We start from the raw sequence: 16,514 nt of genomic DNA on the forward strand, positions 1-16,514 counted from the left end.
AAATTATTTCCACCATCAAATCATCAAACTGATGATCAGTAGTGCATTTTATGGAATAATCTGCACTATGAACATGTTAGATTAACATTTAACATGTTTAAAATGCAAAGTCTTCTTTTTAAATTTCTATCAATATATACATAAGAAACATCTCACCACATTTATATAAAAAGAGCTTGACATAAATGGTCAGTATTTGAATACGCAAAACATTACTCGTTACGCCACTTGTAAGTCCCTCCTACTGGAAACATATGCAAAGCAGAACAACATGAAATGTTCAACATCACAGTTGAGTAGGCTTTATACTCAGAGGCACATTTAAGATGACTTCACCGCTCCACTGAGTCCATTAGTCCGTCAAGCACTCCCATAAGTCCCTTGTGATGATTCCCACTGTAAACATTTGATTTAAATGAACACAGATGCCTGTGTAATAATATATAGCATGACTTGACTTATTACAATACTGTCTTTTCCATTTCTTAAGTGCAATTCAGCTCTGCAATGGTCCTTTTCTTGCAGTGCAATCATCCTCTTAATATGTACAAGCAGCAATAATTTCATGCACAAATAATATTAAATCAGAAAGGAATTACAATTTCATACATTTAGTGACAATGGACTGCAACTCTGAAAAGTGGTTTTATAGCTTAAGGAGTTATTGAGAGCAACAAAACAAACAACCAGAGTAAAACTGGGTCACTTCTTCTGTTCATAATATTGTAAATGTCTTTTATAAAATATTTATAGCATTTTAAGTGATAAAATAGGGGAAGGTGATGTTTATGCATAAAATCATGCAGCCATGAACAAACAAATTAAAGCGTCTAAAATTTGAACAGCTCCTATTTGTCCCAATGTAACTGCATAAAGAAACAGTTCACCTAAAAATGAAAATTTGCTGAAAATTTACTCACTCTCAGGACATGTAAGATATAGATGAGTTTGTTTCTTCTTCTGAATAAATTTGGAGAAATGTAGCATTTCATCACTTGCTCCCCAATGGATCCTTTGCAGTGAATGGGTGCCGTCAGAATGAGAGTCCAAACAGCTGATAAAAGCATCACAATAATTCACAAGTAATCCATACGACTCCAGTCCATCAATTAACATTTTGTGAGGTGAAAAGCTGTGCGTTTGTAATAAACAAATCCATTATTAAGATATTTTAAACTTAATTTACAGCTAAAATATGAGGCTCTATCCATAATATTGCATTCTCAAATGAAAAAAGTTGTCTTGTCTGAGAAATATGCACAGATCAAGCACCGTTTACAAGCAAAAACGGAACACATTTCAGATGTAAAATTAGATTTTGATGTGAGAGGGCAACAGGGGATGGATTTTTTTCACTTTAGGAAAAGTTATTTTGGATTATGGACTCATATTTTGGCCAGAGGCGATGGTTTTAAGCTAAAATTCCTTAAACATTCCTTAATTCCTTTATTTCTTACAAGCATGCAGCTTTCACTTTACAAGACCATTAACTGATTTCTTGTGATGTTTTTATCAGCTGTTTGGACTCTCATTCTGACGGCACCCATTCACTACAGAGGATCTGTTAGTGAGCATGTGATGTAATGCTAAATTTCTCCAAATCTCTTCTGATGAAGACACAAATTTATCTACATTTGAGTTAAATTTTAGAAAATTTTCATCTTGGATGAACTATTCCTTCAAAGGTCATGGTTTCCTCAGTAAATATTGAATACAAAACATTAAAATAGGTAAGCGTTTCCCAGATAAGCTTTGGTAGGCCAACGTGTCAGAGGGTTGTGACTGAGGTAGGGGGCATGGGCGGCACGGACCTTAATAAAAATAGCCATGTTTTCCATTTCTCCCTTTAGTGTGGGGAGAGATTCCCTGGGGATAATCCAAGATGAAAATAAACAACAATAACCCAAATAATTTCGCACTGAAGCATGCTGGTTAACAATATCAGATGTACACCCCCAAAATAGACCAAATCTCCCACTACATCTAGTAAACATGTGCAAAGCCAGACGGACGTAGATCTATTGTCATCGCTTTCATAGTACATTCAGCAGGCAAGCCGGAGACCCACGCTGTGGATTCTCCTGGGAATGCAGTCTCTAATCTGATCGGCAGAACGGCGGAGTGCGTTCTGTAGCTCCTGAAGAAACACAGTGAATCTACGGCTCAGAGTGAGTAGGATTGCCACTTCTGCTTGTTTAGGAAACTGATTGCTGCTAGATTTGTCCCTTTTTGAGGCATCAACTTCACGCAAAAACAGCTGAGAAAAAACACTTACACTTATTACCTCTCCAAAGCACGTTAGAGGTCAGGTTAGACATTAGAATTACATCAATTATTAAAAAATGCTAGACATATACATAAATACTGAAGGTATTGTTTTGTATTATACTAAAAGTATAATCCAGAGCAGTATATTCTAATATTTGTGTACTTGCTCATAAGATGATTTAGGAGAAGAATTTAGTACTTCCATGTTAATCATGAATCATAATTATTTGCCAGTTGATCCTAAATCTGTGCTTATGAGCGTTTGAAACTTTCTGTTAAATAATGTCCATGCCACCAATTAATGGTCTGTCTGGCACAAAAAAAAAGTTTTCAGTGTGTGCGAATTTTAGCTCGTAAATTACTTCTAGAATAACAAAATTACAAACGTCATTTTCCATTTTAAAACAAAAGTGGCTACTTCAAGAATTGCAAGATTATTTCATCAGGATCTGGATCTGGGAATCACTCTTTGGCTGCTTCTTAAGTGTATCCCAGATTCTCCATCTCGCTACGGTAGCGTTGCTCGGACACTCTGCTTTTATGCTGCTTGCTCTCCAGGTGCAGGCGAAACTCTGCTTCCTCACTGGCACCCGAATTACACATCGAGCAATAGAACTGCCCGCTGGGTGTGACGCACATCGCAAGGTCACGTGGGATACGCTGCCTCGGCCGTGGGTTATAGTAAGGGCCTGAAACAGCACAGGAAACATGTCAGGTCGTGTGAATGAATGAAACTTCAAATAAATGGCTACATGACTAAGCAGATATTACAAGGTGATGAAATACACGCTGAAATGCAAAGTCACGCTGACTGGGGTTTATGTGCTAATTCTCACAAAAAAATTCATTATTTTTTTTAGAAGAAGTTAATACTTTTATTCAGCAAATATGCATTTATACCAGATTAACACTGCATGATTTTAACCCCGATTTTCATATTCTTCTTTTTTATCTTTTATTTTTTATTGCAAATCGGTGTACAGACATTTTGGATTGCAAGCTTTTTGCAAGAATAAAAAAAACAAAAAACAAAACAAGCATTGTTTCAGTCATACAAAACATGTTTCAATCATACATGCATAATTCAGTACTGAACTGAAAATGCTTTTTAATTTCCAGTTCACTTCCTGAATTTGAATCGAACTGAAGTAAGCAAGATGCAAATTAGAATTTAAATTTAAGTACATTTTAAGAAGTTTATGTAACTCCAAGTACCACCTATAGAAATGTATATTATTTAATTTATATATTTAAGCTCATTTATTTTTTCAACTCTGGCTCACACACTTTGTGGCTCATCATGTGTATATTCTGTTGCGCATTATAAGAGCAGATGACTCTCACCCGAGGGAAACATCAGCCCTCTGCCAGTGCATCTCAGTGTAGAGCGATACACTTGTTTAGCAAATGCACATTTAAGAGTCTAAAAAGCATTTTTACCTAATAGACATATTATTTTGAAAAAGCATTTATTTAGTTATTTTTCCAGTTGATAAAATAATATCACACGCAATGCTAACGGCTTCACTTATAGAATGCAATAGCGTGTGTTTTTGTGCGTATGTGAGGACAGGAGCGCGGGGCAATGGGGGCATGTGTGTGACTGAGATCTGCCATCGTGTGGGTGACGTTCGTGAGCCGGGGCTGACGTGGGGTGGAGTATCGGCTTACATAGACCAAAGCCTTGGCGTCTGGCCTGCATTTAGCGAGACTAGCACATTGAGCTACATTAGCACAGGCTGGCAAACTAACACGCGCAGCTGCCAAGCGCTCTGCTGCCAAAGCACTGATCGCAAATGGAGGTTTTGCACCACTGGGCAGAAAACAGAACCCGAGGGATAGTCTCAGGGCAAGATCGACATGATGACAAAAATCTGTCCCTCCTCAACTATCGGTTGAGAACAATCTGTGTAGACAGAGTACCTGGCATGGCAGTATTGATATGAGCCCTACGGTTCTTCATTAATCGATACTCGTATCCTTCTTTCCGTGGTCGTCTCTGAGTGTTGGACAAGTCTCTGGAAAATACATAAGACAACATGATTTACCACTTAGGATGGCTGAGCATTATTTTTATGAGCATATTTTTCAGTCTTTTGATGATATTATATGCCTTTATATTTATGTAATTGCTATTATGTAATTTCTTATATAAACCATTGTTTCTGAGATGAATCAAAATATTTAAGTGAAATAATCTAAGCCAGAATAATCAAGTATTCACAGTATTATATTAAAATAAAAAGAGTTATTTTAATTTGTAATAATATTTCAGGATATTACAGAATATTATATTAAAGGAACACAAAGAAGAATTAGGAATCATTTTCATGCATATTCATTCAAAACCTACAAAAAATATTTACTAAAATATTTGAATATATGGACAAATTACATGTATATCCACAAATAAATGCCTCATTCATTCAAATATAGCAATGCAATATAACAATATTGCTGCAAACTTTTGTGAACATTTAAATGATGATGCAAATGAACTGTTGAATCATAGTTTTCAGTTGTTTTACAGTTTGAACTGATTTATGGAAATGAATCAAACTTGCTAAGTCTAGGGGAATGTTTGCTACTGAAATTTAAATTCAATATTAAAACACTCTCATGCTGGCAAGTAACAAAGCAAGAACAGATCACAAAAATATTAAATATTGTGACAAATATAAATAATAAATAATAATAAATATATCTAAATTAATGTATATTTTAATTTAATGACACACTGACATAAAAATATTTTTAAACATTTTTAGTGGTCAAATAAAAAGCAAGCTATCTACATCTCTAAGATATTCAAGAATAAATACATCTCCAGCAAAATCACTGTGAATGCCAGAAATGTTCATCCAGCCCTACTGCTTATAGTCTGCAGTACCTAGATCAATGATACTGGTACTTTTTTTTTTATCAATAATTAAGCTTATTTGTTTTGTTTTGAATTACTTAAAGGGAGGGATTCAAACCTAGCTTAACTAGCCATAGTCATGTTTGCTCAGATACAATCAGGCGTTTGGAGTGCAACAGGATGTCTCTTCCTGTGTTTGTTATCAGGACAGCCGAGTCAGTGGCATTAAAATGAGTACCCCACTTATCAATTCAAAAACAGCCTGAAGATAAAGCTAATAGGAAAAACTTCTTCCTCTATGCAAAACTTCCTACTAGTTGATGCAGAATGTGTACGTGGATTTCCTTTTTGTCAAGATTTGAGGCTGAAATTAATATGAGTGTATGAGTTATGCAAACTGCATAACTGATGTCTCATTAAAAATCCTAAAAAAGACACCGCCCACAAACACGGAAGGATTTTCCACGTTTAACGGCTGTTTTATCTGTGAGCGCGTGGGTGTGATAGACTCACAAGGACGTGGCGTTCTGCTGCGCCTCGGCCAGTCGCAGTCTTTTGGCGTGGTTCTTGCCCTGATAGTGTGCCTGGGCCACAGCGGGGGAGCTGAAGGAAGCATCACACAGCTTGCAGTAGTCATTTTCTGTGGCCAGTATGACTCTGCTAGCGCCCTTAGAGAGTGGCTGCAGACGGAACAATGACAGAACAGCTTTTAGAAAGAGTAGAGCGATGAAAGGTGTGCGTCTACAGGGACGTCTCTGATTACTATCACACTATCTCACTATCTCAGTGAATGGATGCTTGCAGAGTGACACCGCATGATCAAACTGCACTTAAAGATATTCTCAGATAGGGCTGGACGATAAAGAAACCAATATCTAAAATATCTTGATCATTTTAAGCTTTTTGATGATATGCAATATAGTATATGTACAGTGTATATAAACAACCATTCAAAAGTTTGGGCTCAGTAAAATTTTTTTTTAAAGAAATTACCAATTTGAACATTGATATTAATAAATGTTTCTTGAGCACCAAATCGGCATTTTAGAATGATTTCTGAAGGATGAGAGTAGTGAAGAGTAATGATGCTGAAAACTCAGCTTTGCATCACAGGAATAAATTACATTTTAAAATATAATTATATTAAATTGTAATAATATTTCAGTTTTAATCAAATACATGCACCCTTGGCTAGTATTAGAGACTTCTTTCTAAAACATTTAAAGGGGTCATATGATGCGATTTCAAGTTTTCCTTTGTCTTTGGAGTGTTACAAGCTGTTTGTGCACAGATAAGATCCCTGAAGTTGCAAAGACTAAAGTCTCAAAACCAAAGAGCTATTCTTTATAAAAGTTACAACTCGACCACGCCCCCCTAAAATGGCAAATTCAAACACGCCCCCACATGTCTACGTCACGGTGTGGGGAGATTCGCAAAACACCGCCAAAACGTATACGAAATGAAAGAGGGAGGGACTTTTATTCTCGCTGTAGTATAGTTGCTGCCGCCGGCGCCTTGTCCTGGAGACGTTGTGTTTCGTTGTGAAAGCGAAACTACATTGTTTGGGCTTCCAAAAGAGGACACAGCTAGAAATCAGTGGTTAAGTTGTATTTACAACACCGTTCCAGAACAGTTCAACCCAAATATTAGAGTGTGTGCAACGGATTTTACGGAGGACTATTTCCTGAACCTGGGAGTAGCCTGCCAGCTGTGCTCAAAGACTGTTTCTATAAAGTGGGGCAAATCCAACAGTCTGGTGCTTCTGACTCACAGCCTGTAAGTATGTTTTCCTATTTAAAGAATTTGCCACTGACTATTCAAACGCGAGCTTTGAGCAGTGTAGAGTAGAGCTTGTTTGTCGTTTCTACGATCACAAATGCAGACATGGTAATGTTTACGCGACGCAATGCAACGCGACGCGTAAAAAGACATTATAAGTCATTATAATCAGTAATTATGTCCCCACTGGATGCAACAAATGCCTCGTTTGTAATGGGTTTTATTGTTTTAGTCTCATCGCACCGGGACACGGTATCACAATATGGTAAGGGGCGTAACATTTCCGTCTCACGCTTGAGGTATTCAGTCAATCACAACGCACTAGATAGCTGGCCAATCAGAGCACGCCTTGCTTCTCAGAACGATGAGCTTTGTAAAAATCGCCGCGTTTCAGAAAGGCAGGGCTTAGAGGAGCAACAATAATGTACAGTATGTGGAAAATAATGTGTTTTTTGAACCTTAAACCGCATAAACACATTGCATTACACCAAATACACAAAATAATGTTCTTTTTAGCAACGTCTAATTATACAGACCTTACATTTTTCTTAGTGATGATGCAAATTAATTGCTGAATTAATTGTTTATTTTAGAGGTGTCACTACAACAAAACAACAAAAACAATGGTTGACTCGGATATACATCATTGCTTACGTTGCACAAGTGCCCACTACTGGTGAAACCCTAGCAATGGGCTGAATGGGAAAAGACCTTAGCCCTTGATCTCTTGGAATCCGCTGTGGAGCTGATTTTGTATTTACATTTTTTCCCTTATTCTATATGTACAGTATATAGGTGTGTTTGGGTTGCTTCAAATATTTAAAAATATATAATATAATAAATATATATCATAGAGTTGTTTGGGGTGGGGGTAAATTAAACGCGATATGCGATGATGTCACAATCGCGTTGCATTGTGGTCTATGGAGCAGCCTGAGGTGTACATATGAAGTAGACTCGCTCCCTTGGTCAAAATCGAGGAGTCAAGTGTCTGTCCATATAAACTTCACTAGTCCACTTCACAAAGCAGAACGCACTTGGCGACTGGGATGCCCCTGAGGGGAAGTACTTAGGGAAGTTTAGGCTAGTTCGATACTCCAATAGTTTGCGATCACAAGTGGAACATAAATAATGCAAGACAAAGAAATATTGCTAAACTAGTCTATTGACATGCATTCAAAATGTTGCTTAATTTTATAGCTAGAAAAATCACTGCAAATAAATTTTAAAGGGGTGGTTTACTGTGATTTCACTTTTGTCATTTTAAATAGTGTGTAATGTTGCTGTTGGTGCATGAACAGTATCTGCAAAGTTGCTGCGCTGAAAGTTCAACGTAAGCGGAGATATCGTCTTTTAAAAATCAGGAAGTTTAATGCCTACAAAAACGACTCATATGGGACTACAATGAGATACTTCCCGGGTTGCATACGTAAAAAAACCATAAATTTGCATCAACCCCTCCCTCCGGAACATGCCAAAGAGGGGGCAAGGCCATGTTCTGCGGCTTTGTCGAAGAGGAAGAGTTATAGTGGAGAGTTGTAGCAATGCCGTCGAAACGGTGTTATTTTCACCCAGCTGTCAGGTCTTCTGTGTTCGGGCTTCCTACGGATGCTGTAGTTCGTCAACAATGGTTAAAATTTATGTTTGATTATGTTCCTGACAATTACAATCCTAATTTAGCTCTCTGTGCTGCGCATTTTACGGAAGACAGCTTCCAGAATCAAGAGAGTTCAGAGTTCAATGCCTGATTCACACAGAAACTATTACTAAAACATGGAGCAGTTACAACTTTAAAACCAGAGGCAGCAGTTGTTGGACCACAACCTGTAAGTAAGATTTCATCATTTTAAATGTATTTGCATGTATCATTTCAGACGTAATGTTTTAGTTTTATCAAGGACGTAAACACAAGCCAACGCTGGCTTTAGTAGCCAGTTAGTTCGATGCTATTTTGTGTGTATAAGACAAACGTGTACAAACTTCAAAAAATGATATGTAATCACAACAGCAAACTTCCATTCAGAAACGTTTTGTAAGAGCCGTGCTTGCGGAAGTTCTGCTTGACTCTCTTCACCGCTTTCTGGGTCTGATTCTGGCTCAAACTGATACGGCAATATTGACACCATTATTTACATTTGACCGCAGCACATGCAACTGTCGCCTGTGAAGGTGATGGGCGTGAAGTTTCCGGACAATGTGCAGTACGCGGTTTAGCCAATCACAACACACCGGCCTAACTAACCAATCTGAGCCCATTGCCTGTTTCTGAGGGAGTGGTGTCAACCGGTCGTTCAAATGACAGAGGAGAAAGCGGCTTACAATAAAGGTGAAATATATGAAAAATAAGGCGTTTTTTAACAATGAAACAGGAAGACATATTATATTACACCCCATAAACACAATCAAGCAAAGAAAAAAAGCAGTAAACCACCCCTTTAAATAATTAAATGTATGTCGTCCAGCCCTATTTGCAGACAGCCTGTAAAAAAACAAACACACACTTGCTCAGACAGAAATGCACCAGATAAGAGTCATAAGTACCTGGTTGGCAGTCACATTTGCAGAATCTGTGGGTGTAGTGGCTGAGGGTTGCTGGGAAACAGGCTCTACTACCTCTGGTATTCTAATTGGAGGTGGCTGCTGGCTACCAGCATAAAAATTGCGCAGCTTCTTACTGTGGTTTTTCCCCTATAGACAAAACAAAGGACTGATTACATGCTTTCTTCTTCATTGCAACAAATATTTAAACCAGTACTCGGGCTCTCAAGAAAAACAACTAACTGAAAGAAACCAAAACTGAAAGTAAAATCTCCTAAACATACAGTATCAATCAAGGCAAACTATTATTTTGGTGTCATCAGGCATTGTGCAGACCAAAACCACTTTATTGACATAAACACAGAATGTGAAATCATTCACTAATCTCTTATCATATTTACATACCTCACGGACCATAACATGAGTTTTAGATTACCTGATAATGTGCTTGAGCCTGCTGTGCAGAGTTGAGAGTGACGTTACAAAGCTTACAGTACAGAGGCTTGCAAAGCTCTTCCAGAGTGGCTTCCTGGTCAGCACCCACTGCCTGACCGTCTTCTTCTGGGGGCTTGGGACTGAGGACCGGGGGCGCTGGGATGGGTGGGTTGGGCGGCAACTGCAGGTGAGGGGTGGCTTTATAGCTAGAGGAGTGCAGTGTGGGAACCGCAAGGGGTCCGGTGACATCATCACCGGCGGAGGACTGAGGTTCTGGGTCGGGGTCATGGCTTGGAAGGGCTGAGGTGGCTGCTGACATATCAAACTAAGAGGTGGTTTTAGAACGGGGTCTGGACCTGGAAAGCCAAATAACAGAATTTAGGTGTCAGAGTGAGTAAATACACTTTTAAGGGCCTTACACACAAAATGTGTTGTAGCATTTTTTGTTCCAAAGCCCTGCGTCTTATGTTTTTAAATACCAAAACACATATTATAGGTGACATATCGTCTGACTTTTTCCGTGTTTAAGTGCTATAATTGGGTCCCTGGTGCATCTACCAACCCAGAAAACATGAAAAAGAACAACCCAGTAATTTTTTTGATAAACCTTTCTCTGCAAGCATGTGAAAAAAGGAGCCCATCAGATTTCGCTCCCACTGTGATGTAGAAAGGGATCTTATTATAATATTAGCGCCTAAAGTTTTCACCCATGGTGCCGCCATTGTGTTTTCGCAAGCGACAACGGAGTACCAGTTTTAACGCCATGGTGAAAGTTCGAGCAAAACATGCTAACTGTTCTGTCTTTGGCTGCTATGATTAGCACAGAACACTATTTAGAGTCCCAGCCTCAGAGGAGACAAGAGAGCAGTGATTTATTGATTTATTTACTGTATATTACGCTGCTGCCACTCAGATCTGATATAAACATGCAATTTCTTTCCCAGCTGTTTAACTTCACAGACATAACCAACTGTTTTTGTACCTCATGTGTGTTTTTAACATAAACTTGTGTGCATTTGACAGTTTAAGCGCAATAAGACATGAAAGAGAACTTAGTTTAGTACTCACAGAGATAGATGCATGAAAACAGTGTGTTTCTGCTACCACTCAAAATAGCCATGTTCAAAATGTTATAATAAATTATCTGTGGGTTATTTAGAGCTGAAATGTTAGACACATTCTGGGGACACCTGAGACTTATTTTACATATTGTAAAAAAGGGCATAAAAGGTCTCCTTTAAAAATATAGGTTGCAAAAGGGAACTGTGCCATAGAAGAACAATTTTTGATTCTTTCTGTGCAGTGAAAAGTTTCCATGGATGTAAAAGTTTCTTTATGGAGCCATAGAGGCCAATAGAGAAACGTTTTTGTGAAGAATGAAGGATGAGATCTAGCTAATATCTCAATTTGTTCTCAAAGCAGTCAGATTAAATGTAGAGAAAACAAAAGGCTTTTGTCTCCTGCTTCTTAGGTGATTCGTCCGAGAAAAAGACTCCAGTACTCTCACATGTCTCTTCTAGTGTTTCAGATGAGATCTCAATGTTTTCAAGATACCAAAGTCTGAAATCAAAAGTCAGAAATATCAATGAACTCAAACAATTTCCAACACATTCCTTCAAAACCAAATGTTCAGAGCAGTCCACATTGTTTTTTTTCCCATCTATATTCCTAAATATTTAAGTGAAACATAACAGACCTCCTTTGCTACATAAACAAAGATGTAAAAGCCACATATTAGTACTGCAAATGATCCATTTTAATAATAGAGCATATACAGTGCCTTGCGAAAGTATTCACACCCCTTCATTTTTTTTTTTCCACATTTTGTTATGTTGCTGCCTTATGTTAAACTGTTTTAAATTACTTTTTTCCCCACATCAATCAACACTCCATACACCATACTGACAAAGCAAAAACAGAATTGTCACAACTACCTAACACATTTAAATGAAATAAGTACATGAACTAAACATTTAGCTGAAGCACCTTTACAGTCTCAAGTCTTTTTTGTTTGATGCGACAAGCTTTGCACATCATCATTTGGCAATTACCTGCCATTCTTCACCTCACTTCACCTCTCAAGCTCTGTCAGGTTGGATGGGGGCAGACGCACATTTTCAGGTTTATCCAGAAATATTTGATTGGGGTCAAGCCCAGGCTGTGGCCGGGCCACTCAAGGACATTCACAGAGTTGTCTATAAGCCACTCTTTCTGTGCTTAGGGTCATTGTCCTGTTGGAAGGTGAACCTTCTGCCCAGTCTGAGGTTCTGAATGCTCTGGACTGGGTTTTCATTAAGGCTATCTCAATATTTTGGTGCACTGAGCTTTTCTTCCACTCTGATGAGTCCCTCAGTCCCTGCCGCTGAAAAACAACCCCACAGCATGAGGCTGCTGCCAGCACACTTTACTTTTGGGATGGTACTCTGCAGGTTATGAGCAGAGCTGGTTTCCTTCAAACATGATGCTTAGAATTGAGGTTCATCAGACCAGATAATCTTGTTTCTCAGAGTCTGAGGGTCCTTTAGTTCTCACATCTGCATATATGATCATGGAGCTCAACTAGAGTGACCATCAGGTTCTTGGTCACCACTCTAACCAAAGCCCTTCTCCATCAGTTACTCAGTTTGGCCAGGAGTCCAGCTCTAGGAAGAGTCCTGGTTGTTTCAAACTTCTTCCATTAAGGGTAACAGAGACTGCATGCTTCTGTGAAACTTCAATGGAGCAGAATTTTTTCTGAACTTTTCCTCAGATCTGTGGCTTGACGCAAACCTGTTTCTGAGTTCTACAGGCAGTTCTTTGGACTTCAGGGCTTGTTTTTGCTCTGATATGCATTATCAGCTGTTAGACATTTTATTAAGACGTGTGTGCCTTTCCAAATCATACCCATTCAATTCAATTTGCCACAGGTTAACTTCACTTGAAGTGTAGTAACATATACAACTGTCCCAGATAAGGGTATGAATACTTATGCAATGGAATCATTTTAGTTTTTAATTGTTAATAAATTTGCAAAGATGTTAAAAACCTGTTTTTTTTTTTGCTTTACTATTATAGTGTATGGAGTGTAGATTGATGTGGAAAAAAAGTAATTTAAAGCAGTTTAACATAAGGCAGAAAGATAACAAAATGTGAAAAAAATGGAGGGGTATGAATACTTTTGCAAGGCACTGTATATGAGTGAAAGAGTGAATCTTTGCCGTATAGCCTCCTGCAGATGTGATTAGGGCTGACTCCTGCCTCCTGAATTCAGCGCATGTTTGGTGCTTCGGCACATCCGAGGCTGAGCGAGTGGGGGGTTGGAGAGTCAGCTGTTTTGTGGCTGTGTGATATTTCCAGTGTATCAGTTCTGACGGGATCATGACAACAACGATTCAGCCGACTAAATTAGACATATGAATGCGCCAAATGGTTCTGTTTCCGGTTGCTTGGATGGTGTCAGCATTGGAAGGCCCTTCTTGGAATTCTTAAATACCCCAATGTCTATATCCATAAATGGAGCTGTTAATTTATTTCCATTTTAAATTTTTATTTTCAATGAAAATAGGTTCTATCAGGTCTCAAATGCTCTCCTTATCCCCAGTTGTTTGGTCAAGGTCAAGCTAGTCCTATCCCCAAATTGTCAACAATTGTTGGTTTAGTCAAAGTCTGAACGTTTAAACAAACAGAAGAACTGTGCATTTATTTGAATTATTGTTTTCAGGTGTTCTAAAGTGCTATGAGGTATTTTACTCACTCTCTGGCCATGGCCACTCAAGATGTAGATGATGCATATTTGTTTCTTCAAGGTAACAGTTTTGGAAAAATTTTACATTACATCACTTGCTCACCAAATTATCCTCTGCAGTGAATGGGTGCCATCAGAATCAGAGTCCAAACAGCTGATAAATGCATCACAATAATTCACACCACTCCAGTACATCAATAAAAGTCTTGTGAAGTGAAAAGCTGCATGTTTGTAAAAAACAAATTCATCAGTAAAATGTTTTAACCTTAAAAATTTCAAGCTTCTGGCCAAAATTCCAGTCCTAATCCATAATGATGCTCCAATGAAAAAGTCCCTTTCACATGATAATCCAGCCACATATTTGTTTAGAACTGTTTTGGGTTATAAACAGTGCTTGATCTGTGCATATTTCTCTTCTGATTTATACAATATGACTCCCTATTCGCTGCAGCGGATCCATTGGTGAGCAAGTGATATAATACTAAATTTCTCCAAACGTGTTCTGATGAAAAAACAAACTCATCTTTATCTTTGATGGTCTGAAAGTAAGTTAATTTAGAGAACATTTTCATTTTTGGGTGAACTATTCCATTAGAAAACTGGACTGTGGTTGCTTTTCATTGGTCAGCATTGGTCTGGCTATGAAAAAATAACCTATGAACTTGTAGCCTTGCTTGTAGTTGTCTCTGCACATTCACTTACACTATTAAAAAAGATTCAGTGGCCTACCATTTTATATTCCTCTTATTTTGACCTGAAAACAAACCTGATATCTCTTGGTCATCAGAGAATTCAGGCCCAGAAATAGGTCTAAGTAAAACCTACAGTCCCAACTCAAGGTCAGGGACACATACCTGCTTTATCCATTCGGATTAAATCCACTGTTTTTTGGAAGCAATGCAAAGTTTAGTTGGAGCATGACAACAGATATCTGCTCTTTCATCAGGACTAAGAACAAAGATTTTTAGATTTAGGCAGGTTGTTCTCGTTGGGCATCTATAATGCAAGGTATGCAGGGCACATGAGAAGGTAAAGCAGTACTATCACTTGATGCTCCAGGTTGTTTTACACCACTCACTGCTGCAAAACACTTCTAAGCTGTTCGTGCATTGTACAGTTCTTCTTTGACAGCATCAATTATTGAGAGCAGAATAAATGCATTACATGCACGGTTGCTCTCTGTGTTTAAGAAACATTTGCAATGTTTATAACGATTATCATCCATTTCATCCTCCTGTTTTGGCCGATGCATTTCAGTACTTTTATCAGAGCTGTACAGTGTCTCACTGTCTACTTCATCCATGATTTGCATAAACAGTGCTATCATGTAAAATAAATAAAAATTGAGCATTTTTATGTCCCGTATGGCCTTTTTAATTTGATGTCACATGAATCAACTGCCAAGGAGTCCTCTTAAATAAAACCCACAGTAGTAACCTTGTGTTTTCTGAAAACATGGAAAGCAAATTACGACGTTATGGACTCTTACTGGGACGTTTAGCCAAAAATCATCAATTATATTAAATGTCACTTTATATATTTATTGGTTTCATATGCAATCTAGACTAAAGTGTGACAATGAACATGGGCAGAACCTACCAGATACCTCACTCAACTTGCCTCATACTCTATTCTGCATAATTGTCCATTTAATAATAATAAAAAACAACTTATTATTAGTTCACTCTCTGTGAAAAAGCATATAGTGAAAAAGCTTGTATGCATTATATTTTACTTGATCTAATGCAAACACACAGCATCCATGCAGTGCTTGAGCAACATATAATCATATAATAGAAACAGAGTGGCATAAATATGTACCTGAAGAATTTCAGTGAGATTTGAAATATGTTAGTCATGTACATAGTGTTCCATTAACATTTGATGTGCCATGGTCCTTTGGCAATGCAGATAGGGATTTTCATTCTCAATCTGTCAGTTCTTAGTCTGACATCAAGGCCCTTCTTCTCATAAATCTTTCCATTATTTAAAAATAAAGATCGGTCCCTAATAAACCCCTACTTCAAACCATTGCAGTGCAAAGCAAATGTGATGCAGAGCATCAGTTATAACGCAATGCACTGAAAATCATTTCGAAAACATTGTCTTATCTTACCTGTGATCCGAGGGAAATAATGGCTGCAGCCTCCATAGTTTACAGGCTGAGAGGTGTAGATATCGCAATAGTCAGCACTTGGATAAAAAGCATCCCTGTTCTTTACATTCATCGCCATCTTCCCTGCATCCTTCCAAGCTCTCTCTCTCTGCTCAACTTCTTCCACCTAGACGTGCGCCGCATGCTTCAAACGTCCAGCAGGGGGGTGTTTTCAATCGCATATGGTTTCAAAAACACTCGAAATACGAGGGAAATGTTGTATAATTGAGACAGAGGGAGATTTGAATTATTATAATGCATGCATTGGAAAACCGTATTCGTAAACATAATTCCAGTGGTCGGAAATATAGTGCAATTTGCATTTAGGTCTCCCTCAGCCTAGTTGGTACAGTCCATCTCCTATCGAAGTGAGAATCTGATTGACGATTCAGCAGCACGCGCAAAGAGAGGATGCGCGAGCCTGTGACTTGACAAACGGTGTGTGAAGTAGTCTACATGAGGTAGTGTACTTCATTACTAATATCTGTATAGTTTAAATACATTTGTACTTTCCGCGAGTAGTACTACTACTGAATATGAATACTTGTGTTTTACTCAGCTTAAATTCCAAGGCTACTTTATGCTCCTTAAAATCCATTTAGACGTTCAAACTACGAAGTAAATATTTATTGAAATAATCAACAATAAATTGAGATGACATATTTTACATTTAATTGGGAAAACTTATTCAAGTATGTGACAATTTTATTCAAGTATGTTTTAGCAAGGTCCTTGACCATGACTTTTAACTGAGT

The 16,514-nt window shown here is 38.1% G+C and overlaps 1 protein-coding gene across 1 annotated transcript; it reads right to left on the bottom strand.

The window, feature by feature from the left end:
- Window positions 1-1,595: 1,595 nt before the first annotated feature.
- Window positions 1,596-15,875, bottom strand: zmat3 (zinc finger, matrin-type 3). The gene is given in 7 exon segments (XM_058791879.1): window positions 1,596-2,957; window positions 4,192-4,286; window positions 5,642-5,808; window positions 9,449-9,595; window positions 9,882-10,075; window positions 10,078-10,236; window positions 15,721-15,875. Coding segments are annotated over 7 exon segments (1,089 nt in total). The 5' UTR covers window positions 15,839-15,875; the 3' UTR covers window positions 1,596-2,748.
- Window positions 15,876-16,514: the final 639 nt, after the last annotated feature.

This window comes from Onychostoma macrolepis, chromosome 11 (genome assembly GCF_012432095.1).
Source record: "Onychostoma macrolepis isolate SWU-2019 chromosome 11, ASM1243209v1, whole genome shotgun sequence".
NCBI classification, from domain to species: domain Eukaryota; kingdom Metazoa; phylum Chordata; class Actinopteri; order Cypriniformes; family Cyprinidae; genus Onychostoma; species Onychostoma macrolepis.